This window comes from Natrix helvetica (genome assembly GCF_964273705.1).
Source record: "Natrix helvetica genome assembly, chromosome: 8".
NCBI classification, from domain to species: domain Eukaryota; kingdom Metazoa; phylum Chordata; class Lepidosauria; order Squamata; family Natricidae; genus Natrix; species Natrix helvetica.
In genome coordinates, this window is record NC_138559.1 from 24,398,138 (window position 1) to 24,410,813 (window position 12,676).

Sequence of the window (12,676 nt, forward strand, 5' to 3'; positions counted from 1 at the left end):
ATGTTGGGGGCTCCAGGACTGAATGTTTTCAATTGTTTCTTGAGACCCTCCAGGACTGACAGCCATCAGTCCTGGATGGTCTCAGGACTCTTGCCAGGAAGTTGGACTAAAAGGCCTCCAAGGCCCCTTCCAGCCTGATGATTCTACAATTCTATAATTAGCCACTGGCTTTGTAATTTGTTGGGTGGTGGCAATGAATAATTCCAGGCCAAGGGGGAACGGCATATTTACAACCTCCATCCCAAACTTACTCAGCATTTACTCTTTCTGCCACTGCAGGGTTAATTTCCTGTGTTAACTTCCAACCTACCTTTTCATCCCCTCCTTCCCTCCCTTCTCCCCTCCCTCCTCCTCTCTCTCTCTCTCTCGAACATTTCCCCAGGCAAGCATTTGCAATAGAGAAATGAACAGGCAGAAAGAATTAAATGAAACCAATACTGCTACCCTCGCAGAGAGAGAAAAATTGCCGCGCCAGAATGGATTCTGTCCTGCACTTTATCTATCAGCAGCTTTATTTTTTTATTTTTTTATTTCCCTTCCCCGATCATATTCGTTCAGCCTCTCCTGTGGGCTGGAGGAATGTTGTCTTCCCAGAGGATCTCATAAATACACGCATGCACCGAAAATATTTTCTTTGTGTATTAATATTACATGGCCAGCGTCTCCAAGAAGGCAGGCGCTTGTTCCCTCCCCCTCCTTCCCCCTCCGCCAACTTCAGATCTCGACTGCAAAATGGCTTCTTAAACACCCCCCCCTTTTTTTCCCCTCTTTCTTTTCAGCGTTCACATCTGTCTGGAATAAAAATTGGAATTTTTAAGGGCAGTCCTGTCGGAGAGCAGATTGTAGCAAGAGAGGGAGAGGAAGGCTGGAGATAGGCTTGTAATGAAGGAGTGGGGGGACTGGAAGAAAAAAGAAAGGAAGGAAGGGAAGAAAGAGAAAGGAAGGAAGGAAAGAAAGAAATGAAAGGAAGGAAGGGAAGAAAGAAAGAAAAAGAAAGAAAGAGAGAGAAAGAAAGAAAGAAAGAAAGAAAGAAAGAAAGAGAAAGAAAGAAAGAAAGAAAGAAAGAAAGAAAGAAAGAAAGAAAGAAAGAAAGAAAGAAAGAAAGAAAAACAATTTCCTGGGCATTATTTTCTTCCGTTAGCAAAGCAATTGGATTTATGTTTGGTGTCGCTGCCTATCTGAGGCTCCCTGGCCCTGAGACAGAATGGCAGCCAGCACGGTGGTTAGAGAAAAGAATGAGAGACAGCTTAGTTGAATGTTGCAGAAATATTTAACTCTCTCGCAGCCTGCCCGATCGGAGACCACTGCGGTTGGGAAGCCTTCTGAATTTCAGTTCATTTCCTAGAGGTTTACCCACAAGTTCTCCTAAGTGACAACATTTGTGGCTTCGTCACAGTTAGGTGGGGCTGCATGTTCTTCCCAGCCACCTTAATATATGTATACAGGTAGGCCTCAACTTACAGCCATTGGTTTTTAAAAAGGTAACGGTTCCCCTTGCACTTATGTGCTCGTTGTTCCCGACTCTAGAGGTAGGTGCTCATCTCTGTTTCAAAGCCGAAGAGCCAGCGCTGTCCGAAGATGTCTCCGTGGTCATGTGGCCGGCATGACTCAACGCCGAAGGCGCATAGAGCACTACCTTCCCGTCAAAGTTGGTTCCTATTTTTCTACTTGCATTTTTATGTGTTTTCAAACTGCTAGGTTGGCAGAAGCTGGGACAAGTCACGGGAGCTCACTCTGTTACATAGCGCTAGGGATTCGAACTGCCGAACTTCTGACTGTGGTGGCTGTCGATCTGCAAAGCTCAGCATCTTAGCCACTGAGCCACCACGTCAGGGACCCATTGAAGTTGCAATGGTGATGAAAAAGGTGACTTCCAGCTGGCCTTTGCACCTGTCCATCCCAGCATCAAAACCTAGGGTGCTTCACATGTATTTACAAGCGTTGTAGTGACCCAGAGTCAAGAGGTCGCCATTTGTGACCTTCCCAGTAGGCCAGCAAAGTCCATGGGAAAGCCAGATTCACTGAACCACTGTGTCAAAGAGGTCATAATATCTGACAAGGCTCACTTAACAGCTGTCTTGCTTAGCTGTTGTCATATGTCAAGGACTACTTGTACCCATGTACCACCTGTACAGATTGAATGAAGCAAGAGGATTTAGGAAATTGTAGCAATACTTGAACGTGATGTGTTAATACCACTTTCTAAGGCCTTGGGAAGGCCACACTTGGAATACTGCAGTCAGTTTTGGTCGCCACGATGTCAAAAAGATGTGGAGACTCTAGAAAGAGTGCAGAGAGGAGCAACCAAGAGGATTAGGGGACTGGAGGCTAAAATGTATAAAGAATAGTTGCAAGAAAACTTTGATTGCCTGTCAGACTCCAATGGGGCCATGCAGGGGCAACTCTGTAGGCTGTGCTTTGAGTCCAAGTTTGGTTGAGCCTTGCTGAGTGATGATGCAATGAAAGAGCTTTGGGATTCCTATTATGGCTCTGCCAGTAGATCTTTGTTATGTAGAATAGACTGGCTCAGGCCTTTTAATGGCCCATTGACAAAGGTGGAGGCTATTAAGAGTGAGTCTGTTTCCTGCCTAAAAACATGTTTCTCTGGCCCAGGCCTTAATGGTCCATTGACAAAGGTGGGGGGCGGGATGAGTTTCTTCCTCCCTTTTAGGGGGAAATATTCTGCCCATTTAATATTTCCTAAAATATTTCATTTTCTAGGAGAGAGATGGGTGCTAACTTCCTACAATGGTCATTTCTGCACATGCCTTAAATCGGGGGTGGTCAACTATGAACCCTTTATGACCTGTGGGCTTCTACTCCCAGAATTCCTGAGCCAGCCCTAGTAACTTTGAATGGAGTGAATACATTTCTTAATGTTACATTTTGGAAAACTGACTTGCTGCCATCGATGGAGAATGTGTGTGTGTGTGTGTTTGTACACATACATACACATATACATATATACATACATACACACACACGTATGTATGTGTGTGTATGTCTGTGTGTATGTACTTATAGTATATTACTTAAGAAGGAAGGCAAGACCGTGTCTGGATGGAGTTGTTGAGATCCTCAGAAGGAAAAGGGTGAGAAGTTGAAAGAAGGATAAACAAAGCGTAAAGCAGTAGCTGTATTGGATAGAAGCAAGGGATGTTTGCAAAGACGGAAATAGCAACATGAAATCATAGAATCCAAGGGCTGGAAGGGACCTTAGAGGTCTTCTAGTCCAGCCCTTGCCCTGGGCAGGAATCCTTAGACCATGCTGGTCAGATGGTTGCTCAATCTTTTCTTGGAAAACTTCCAGCGATGGAGCATGCATAAAAATAGACGGAGAAGTACAGGGAAGGGTGTTTTGGTCATTCTTTAATTTCTTTGGCTGAGTCTTAATTTTTTCTGCACTCTGCACAACGTCGCTTAACCTGAGAAGGAACAGCCTAATGGATATGTCTGTTGTTATTATTATTATTTTAACTTTACTTTTAAATCCTCTCAGTTTTTCTAACACAATTGAGGAAGAAACAATCAGTTTCCCCATTGTTACAATAATGAAAAACCGGAGTATCTATCTATGTAAACCCAAAATAGAGCATCATTAGCGTAACTTCAGCTTCAGTTATTCAAAGCATTCCCCCGCCTCTGTTTGCATTCATGAATCAGTCTAGGAGTTCACCAAATTATTGCAGGTTTCTCAAACATATTTCAGGTATATATATTTTTTAATTTCTTCAAGCCCAGAGCACAACTATACATTTGTGTGTGTGTGTGTGTGTGTGTGTTTGTGTGTGTGTGCACGCACTTGTGTGTGTGGTATTCCTTTTGTTAACTGAAAAGTCTGAGACAATTGCAAGCATATGAATACAGTTATTTACTTACAACCTCTCGGAGACTGCTACCTGTTGACCACGATCCATATAGCCAAAGTCCTATTTATGCTAGGAATAGAAATAGGGTTCACCATGCTTGTTCAAAATTGCAAATGTTAGGAAATCATCATGGAGGGAGGGAGGGAGAGAGAAAGAAAGAGTAAGAAATAGAGAGGGGAAGAGAGAAAGACAGGAAGAGAGAGAAAGAGAGAAAGAAATAGGGGGGGAGAGAGAGAAAGAGAGAAAGAAATAGGGGGAGAGAGAGAAAGAGAGAAAGAAATAGGGGGAGAGAGAGAGAGAAAGAGAGAAAGAAATGGAGAGGGAGAGAGAAACAGAGAGAGACAAAAAGAAATAGCAAGAGAGAGAGAAAGAGAGAGAGAGACAGAAATAGCAAGAGAGAGAGAGAGAGAAACAGAAAGACAGAGAAAGAGAGACAGACAGAGAAAGAAATAGCAAGAGAGACAGAGAAATAGAGAGAGAAAGAAGAAAGGAAGGGGGGAGAGAAAGAGAGATCTCCAGTCCAGAAATGCTTCTAAACAGAAGCTTGGGAGATAATGAAAATCAGCCTCTGAGATAACCATATATTTATTGGGTTTGTAATGTATCAAATGTAACAAAAGTAGAGTGTCTGAAGTACTCCATGTGTGGCTCTTTCACACTCTTTGATCACACAATTCTCCTTTTAATTCAGAGGCGGTAGAGTTTAAGTGGGTTCATTGATGTGTTAAGTGTGGAATGGTGTTTTTTTTTTTGTATTCAATTAAAAGAGAGAGAGAAAGAGAGGGAGAAAGTCTCTATTATGTGCCCAGAAAAAAAGACTTCCATGTACTTGTTTATTGAGACAGGAAGTGGGTTTCCCACACAGACAAATGTCCCTGAACTGCCAAAGAATTGTGTGTGGGGGGAAAGAAATGCAAAGGAAACTCAATTTTCTACCTGGCATCAAATCAGTCTCTAAAGGAAGATGGAGACAATAAACTTGGGTTTAGGCTGAATAATAGCATCTGATTGATTTTAAGGGAAGAGAGGGAGGGAAATCCCCCCCTGCTCTTTTCCCCTTATACAAAGAGGAGAGGGTGGGGGGTGGGGAAGTGAACTGCAAAGCTTTGCAATAAATCTCTTTGTAGTTTTGGCTCCGGGCTTTGGGGTTTCATCTATTGTTACACACTCCAAAAAAGTGTTTTTTCTTCTTCTTCTTCTAAAGAAAATAGCAATATGGAACTGTCTTATAATAGCAGGATTCTCTCCTAGTGACGTTCATTTCCTCCTCTCCCCTTCCTTCCTTCCTTCCTCCTTCCCTCCCTTCAGTCTCTCCCCTCCCTCTCCTTTCCTTCCTTCCATCCTCCATCCATCCTTCCCTCAATCACTCCCCTCCTTCCTCTCAATCCATTCATCCTTTCTTCCCTCAATATCTCACTCCCTCATTTCCTTCCTCCCTCCCTTCTATCAATACCTTTCCTCCTTCCCCCTCTCTCCTTTCCTTCCTTCCATCCATTCTTCCCTCAATCTCTCACTCCCTCATTTCCTTCCTTCCTCCTTCCCTCCCTTCAGTCACTCCCCTTCCCCTATTAGGGAAAGTCTTGGACCTCAGGAGGTCACTGTGCCTCAGATAGGTGGGTGTGAGTCCCTTTTTGTGAAGTGGGGCCTTGGAGTCCAGGTGGGCCTTTTTGTTACGTACCTGTCTCCCTGCTACATTTCATTGGCCCTGCCGGAGCTACTGAATGTATTAGCCGGATTGGTGGTTGATTTCCCCAGGCTTATGGTTCTGGGGGATTTCAATCTGCCTTCCATTGGCCAGACATCCGAGTCAGCTTGGGAGTTCATGGCTTCCATGACGGCTATGGACCTAACTCAGTTCATTCAAGACCCCACTCATAACGGGGGACACACGCTCGACCTGATTTTTGTCTTTGGACAGTGGATGAATGATCTAGATTTAGGGGATATTTCTATCCAACCCTTGTCATGGTCTGATCATTTCCTCATCAGGCTTGACTTCCATACCGCTACCTCTCGCCGCAGGGAGGCAGAACCGACTAGATGGTTCCGCCCCAGGCACCTGATGGACCCTGAAAGGTTCCTGGTGGACCTTGGGACTTTTCCTGAATCCCTTGCTCACAGTTTGACCGAAGCCCTAGTGGAAGCCTGGGATAGGGCGGCCACTGGGGCCTTGGACCGTGTTGTACCTTTGTGGCCTCTGACCCAGTGCCGATCCCAGGTAGCTCCCTGGTTTACCGAGGAGCTCTGGAAGATGAAACGCTGGAAAAGACGCCTAGAGAGTGATTGGAGGGCCAGCCGGTCCGAATCCAACCGAACACTAGTAAGAATTCATATTAAATCCTACTTAGTGGCGATAAAAGTGGCAAAACGGCAACACTTTTCCGTTCTTAACGCGTCCGCAGATAACTGCCCAGCCTGCCCTGTTTAGGGTGACCTGCTCCTTACTTAACCAAGGAACTGGGGAAGACACCTTGCAGGGTAGGGCTGAGGAATTTGTTCAGTATCTGCAGGATAAAATCGCTCAGATCCGGACAGGCTTGGACTCTGACTGGGTAGATTCGGGTGATTTGACAGGGATGAATCTTGTGGAAACTATCTGGGATGAGTTTGACCCTATGACTCCCTCTTTGATGGAAAGAGAGAGAGGGAGAGGGAGGGAGGGAGGGAGGGAGGGAAAGAGAGAGAGAGAGAGATGGCCCATCACCTAATCAAGACCTGGCAAGGTCAGATGCAGGCAAGAGAAAATCCCCTCCTCTCTGCTCCGTCTTCTGTCCCCCATGGCACTGTGATTCTGAAGCATCAGTCAACTCCTGGAGCTACTCCAAGGCTGCTGTTGATATTTCAAAACGATTCTAATCTCATTTCAATAATAGCTTCTGTCTCTTTTATTGACATGTATGCCATAACATTCAGGGCTAAATTGACAGTGCTAATAACATCCTCTGTCTCTCCTTTTTTCCCCTCCCCTCTCTCTCTCTTTCTGACTCTTTCTCTTCGGACAAATCTGCATTTTTATTTCCTTTTTTTTTACCCGGCATTCCTATTGATTGCAAAAGGGAAGGGCTTTCATCTTCTTTGAAAGCATTAGATAATTGGGTACTATAAGCAGTTACTGACATAAGTAAGTAGGGCTAGAGCTAGCTGTAGTCTCTCTTTTCTCTCTCTCTGTTTCCTCTCTTTCTTTCTCTCCTCTTTCTTTCTCTCTGTCTCTGTCTCTCATTCTCTCCTTTCTCTCTCTCTCTCTCTTTCTTTCTGTGTCGCTTGTCTCTCTCTTTCTCCTCCCTTTCTTTCTCTCCTCTTTCTCTCTCGGTCTCTCTCTCTCTCTCTCCTCTTTCTTTCTCTCCTTTCTCTCTCTCTCTCTCTCTCTCTCTCTCTCTCTCTCTCTCTCTCTCTCTCTCTCTGTGCCTCACTCTCTCTGTCTCTCTGTGTGTCTTTCTGTGTGTCTCTGTGTGTGTGTGCATGTCTGTCTCTGCCTGTCTGTCTCACTTTCTCTCTCTCTGTTTCTTTCTCTCTCTCACACACACACACACTCACCTTGCAATACAAACACATTCAGAAGACACAAGTGCATTGCTCAAAGGATGAAAATCAGAGTTCTTGGCATCAAGGAGAAGCCACAATGTTTTCACATGTGCCATGACGTCATTGTTCAAATGAAGGGATGATACAATTTGGACCAGATGTCATGCGTTTTATTTATCAGATTTAGAGGCTATCCATCTCTCTCTGAAAGCAACTCTGGGAGATGTAGGTTAAAAACCTGAAAGGAGAATATTTGTAGCTCAGGGTTCCTTGGTGCTCTCTGAGCTGGCTTGCTTTCCTTGGAGATGTTTCATTACCCTAACTAGGTAACTAGAACTGATAACGTTACCTAGTTATGGTAATGAAACGTCTGCCAGAAAGAAAGAAAGCTCAGAGAGCACCAAGGACCTCTTGATAAAACCATATAAAAATGCTATATTTCAATCAAAGGCGGTAGTTAAGACAAGTCTAGAATAATTAACGTTAGCAGGGCAGGATAAGGATAAACCCCACATAAGTCAGCAGTGCCACGGCCTCAAACTGCTTGGAAAGGTGAGGAGACTTGGGGCCTGCCTCACCTCTGTGGGTAGGGTATTCCAAAGGGTGGGGTGGGGGCAAAGCCGATGGCAGATGAGGCTTCTTCCAGGACCCCACCAGTCAAAAATCTTTAACTGATGGGTTCTATATCATCTCAACTCTTCTTAACTAGAAAAGGTGGATGTCATGGAGAGTTATGTAGGTAACCTGGCCCCATGCCATGGAGGGCTTTAGAGTTTACAATCACCACCTTGGACCCACAAGTAGACCAGCACCCAATACAAGTCAGGCTGTAGAGATGTGACAGGTGCCACCTTTGGGCCACACAAAATTGCTCACACGGCCACATCCTGCACCAGCTGAAACTTCCAGATAGTCTTCAAGGGTAGTCCCATGTAGAAGCACGTTGCAAGAGTCCAAGCAGGAGGTGACCAGGGTTTAAGAGCAGGACCTCTCAGTCTAGGAAGGGGTGTATCTGGCACACAACACTAAGTTGAGCAAAAGTCTTCCTAGCCATGACTGTCACCTCTTCCTTGAGGAGGAACCATGAGTCCACGAGGGTCCCCATATCTACCAGATATTAGATGTTCAGGACGTTACTTGCCCCTTCTCCCAGCTGGCATACGGTGGCATCCAACACACAATGAACCCACTTATCTTCATTGAAATTCATGATGAGGAGCCAAGGGTCCTTCAGGTGAAGCATTAAAGTTGCAAATCCCAAACATTGGGCTATTGTTGTACACGGGTGCTGGGAAAATTGTAATTAGGACAAAAGTTTTCTACTTCAGTGGAGGGCATTCTTACTAACCTTTGTAGGCAGTTAGCACCCATCTCTCTCCTAGAAAATGAAATATTTTAGAAACCTCCAAGGTTTCTTCCAGCCCTATCATTCCATGATTTGAAGTTTGCTGGACATCCTTTGGTTTGGCATGGGGTGTTAAAACCACAAGTTCCATTGTTTGTGTCAACGAAGGCCATTTGAGTAATTGCACCATACAAATTTACATCATTAATGCCATTTGTGCAATAACAGAAATGACAAGCATTTATATAGGAAGGCCTACAGCTACAATGAGCTTGTAGCTCAGAAGGTCGGCAGTTCAGCGGTTCGAATCCCTAGTACCGCATAAAAGAGTGAGCTCCCATGACTTATGCCAGCTTCTGCCAACCTAGCAGTTTGAAAGCACATAAAAAATGCAAGTAGAAAAATAGGAACCACCTTTGGTGGGAAGGGAACAGCATTTTGTGCGCTTTCGGCATTTAGTCATGCTGGCCACATGACCATGGAGACGTCTTCGGACAGCGCTGGCTTTCCAGCTCTGAAATGGAGATGAGCACTGCCCCCTAGAGTCTGGAACGACTAGCATATATGTACGAGGGGAACCTCTTTACCTTACAATTTCACGGAGGTTCCCTCCCATAAGGGAGGTCTATGAAAGGGTTCTTGAAGATTGCCATGGTTCCCCACCCTTTTTAACAAATCTTTTATTTATTTATTATTATTATTTTAGAAATCTGCAAGGAGAAACGTGCTCCGGCATCTCCTTGCCAGAGTGTGGGAACCGTTCCACCTGCCTTCCCTCCTCCTGCCAGCCTTGATGATAAGGAAGAGCTGGTCTTCCAGCATTTGAAATGCAGCAGCCGATAGCATAGCCTTGACCCTTTGGGCATTCGGCTTAACGATGGAGTGGTTAGCCTTTTCCTGGTATGGATTGGTGGGGCTGTGATGACTTTAATTAGCATCCAGAAGGTCGTCAGGGTCTCCAGCATCCTATCTATAAAAACAAACCAGTCCCTTAATGAGCAAAGCCTGCCAATTGCAGAGGAGTGAGTGGTTGTGTGAGCTGCAAAAGGAGCCCAGCTGCGTTGGAACGCCAACAGAAGTAGAGAATCCGTGAATGGAGGGGAAATTTGTAACCACTCCTCTCTTTTTTTTTTAAATGGAAGAAACATAACAGAGGTCTCCGAAGCAGGGGTGGGTTCCAGCCCCCATTATTACTGCTTTGGCATGTGAAAAAATTTGCTCCTGCAACGCACGCTTTACTCGCACGCATCCCAGACACACGTTCGCCTTTGCGCTTAAAACGATCTGTGCACAACATTAGAAAAGGAATAAAAATGACATTTTTTCAAGGAAGATTGTTCTGCACACGTGCGGAACAGAAAATCAAGATGGCGCCACCGAGGATACAACCGGTACGGTCAGGTGTCGGCCGGAGTTGCTACCTATTTCGCCGAACCACACCGAATAGGTAGGAAACCACCCCAGCTCCGAAGTTTGTATCATTCGCAGAAAGTTGAACCCTCTTCAAAATATCTAGACCAGTGTTCCTTGGCCTTATCAACTCTAGGGTGAGTGGACTTCAACTCCCAGAATTCCACATTCCAAAAAATTTTGCGTGCCGAACCAGCAGTAACGCCGGCAGGTACCCGCCCCTGATGGTGCCTGATTGGATCATGGGATGGACAGGTGGGTCAATGGTGGATTCCTCTCCCCGTCGCTATTGGTAAGGGGCTCACAGGACCGCATGTCCTTTCGTGCACACGCGCTTTGCAGAAATGTGCAATTCACCCCCCTGTGACACCCAGCTGCTTGTCAGAGCTCGCGCAGGCACCACACGCTGTGCACGCGTACCAATTGGCCAGTTGCTTTAAAAACCGGTATAGAATGCTGGCGGGCTGGTGGGCCAAATGAGCCACCGTACCGGTACGCTGTCAGATGCTCCGGGCTACTACCGTATGGGCCGTACGGGCTGAAACCCACCACTGATGTGAACTTTCTTTTGGGTGGGGAAAACCTGGAAGCTTTCAGATTTGTGTTTTCCCAGATGTGCCAATAGGACATCTCTAATAAAATGGAACTTTGAGGAAACTCAAGCGTCAGAGTCATCTCTTGTTGGGGGTGTTAATTGGAACCTGACACATATTTTAGGTTAGCATGTACCTTATTCAATACAATAGCAGAAATGGAAGGGACCTTGGAGGTCTTCTAGTCCAACCCCCTGCCTAGCAGGAAACCCTATACCATTTCAGACAAATGGCTATCCAACATCTTCTTAAAGACTTCCAGTGTTGGGGCATTCACAACTTCTGGAGGCAAGCTGTTCCACTGATTAATTGTTCTAACTGTCAGGATATTTCTCCTCAGTTCTAAGTTGCTTCTCTCCTTGATTAATTTCCGTCCGTTGCTTCTTGTTCAGGTGCTTTGGAGAATAGTTTGACTCCCTCTTCTTTGTGGCAGCCCCTGAGATATTGGAACCCTGCTATCATGTCACCCTTAGTCCTTCTTTTAATTAAACTAGACATTCCCAGTTCCTGCAACCGTTCTTCATATGTTTTAGCCTCCAGTCCCCTAATCATCTTGGTTGCTCTTCTCTGCACTCTTCCTAGAGTCTCCACATTTGTTTCTCTCGGGTCTACAAGGAAAACTCAGACTGTAAAAAAAGTTTAGAGGGTCGAAAAGCATTGCATTTATCATGGGAGTGACTCTATTCATCTGAGATATTTGAGAGGAATCAGAAAATAGAAAATCCTGAGGTAGAATTGCACAGGGTGAAAAGTTGAAAGGTGTGGTAGTTCTTCTCTTCCAAAGAGCTCTTTGTCCATCAGTCCTACAGCGGCGTTTGGGAACTGGTGACCTTAATAAAGACAGCGAGGTAGGAGTTTATTGTACCGTGAAATTAAAATTTTAATCTGAATTGATGAACAAAAATGCCAAAGCTTCATTTTGTGTGTGTGTGTGTTGGGGGGGGGGGGGAGGATCTCGTTCCCTATATTCAGGAGTTTAATCATGATTTCAGTTCCAGAAAAACAGGGAACGGTCACCTGACCGTGTTTATTTATTTTTTAAGAGGCAAAAGGTCTCCAAAATGGGGGGAGGGTGTGTGTGCTTGCTGGGTGTCGGTTTTTGCAAATATAACTAGAACAGGGTGATAAAATCACCTGTCCGATGTTGCCAAGATGCTGTCAGGAAAGGAAGCCATATAAAAGTCTTGCTATCGGCAGTTGCTAGATCAATATTTAATTACCTGTCTTTTTCAATTTGGGAAGCTCGGAAGTTCGCTTCCTTGATCGGTAGATACATCTTGTCCCACCTTTTTTTTTTATCTCTCTACTGTAGCACTGGAGGAAATAATTTTATGTTTTTGAGCCTGGCACATCCTCCCCCAATGCAAGCAACTTGGAAGGCGAGTTAAGAAAATGAGCTGGCTAATGGGGAATCTAAACCATGATGGGATGTGCTGGCTTGAAGTTTAACGTGCAATGTCAGCCCAGAGTTTGTGACTGATTCCATTTAAATAGGAGCCAGCCCTGGGCAGCAGCTGCCAAAAAAGCCAACATAGTTCTAGGCTGCATAAACAGAGGGATAGAATCAAGATCATGTGAAGGGTTAATACCACTTTATAAGGCCTTGGTAAGGCCACACCTGAAATATTTCCATTCAGTTTTGGTTGCCCCGGTGTAAAAAAAATATGTGGAGACTCTAGAAAGTGTGCAGAGAAGAGCAACAAAGAGGATTAGGGGACTGGAGTCTTAAAACATATCAAGCATGGTTGCAGGAAATGTGTATGTCTAGTTTAATGAAAATAGGGACTAGGGGATACATGATAGCAGTGTTCCAATATCTCAGGGGCTGCCACAGAGAGGAGGGGGTCAAACTATTCTCCAAAGCACCGGAAGGTAAAACAAGAAGCAATGGGTGGAAACTAATCAAGGAGAGAAGCAACTGAGAACTAAGGAGAAAT

At 45.0% G+C, this 12,676-nt stretch overlaps 1 protein-coding gene across 8 annotated transcripts in view; it reads left to right on the forward strand.

Moving 5' to 3' along the window:
- Positions 1–10,803, forward strand: part of LOC309395925 (uncharacterized protein) — a 138,892-nt gene extending 128,089 nt beyond the window's left edge. For all 8 annotated transcript variants that reach the window (XR_014176000.1, XR_014176001.1, XR_014176002.1 and 5 more), the window contains one exon: positions 9,443–10,803. Coding sequence is in view for 2 of the 8 variants with exons in the window: in XM_081960610.1 (XP_081816736.1) it covers positions 9,443–9,579 (137 nt within the window). In the remaining 6 variants the exon portion in view is untranslated. The remainder of the gene's footprint in view (positions 1–9,442) is intronic.
- The last annotated feature ends 1,873 nt before the right edge of the window (positions 10,804–12,676 follow it).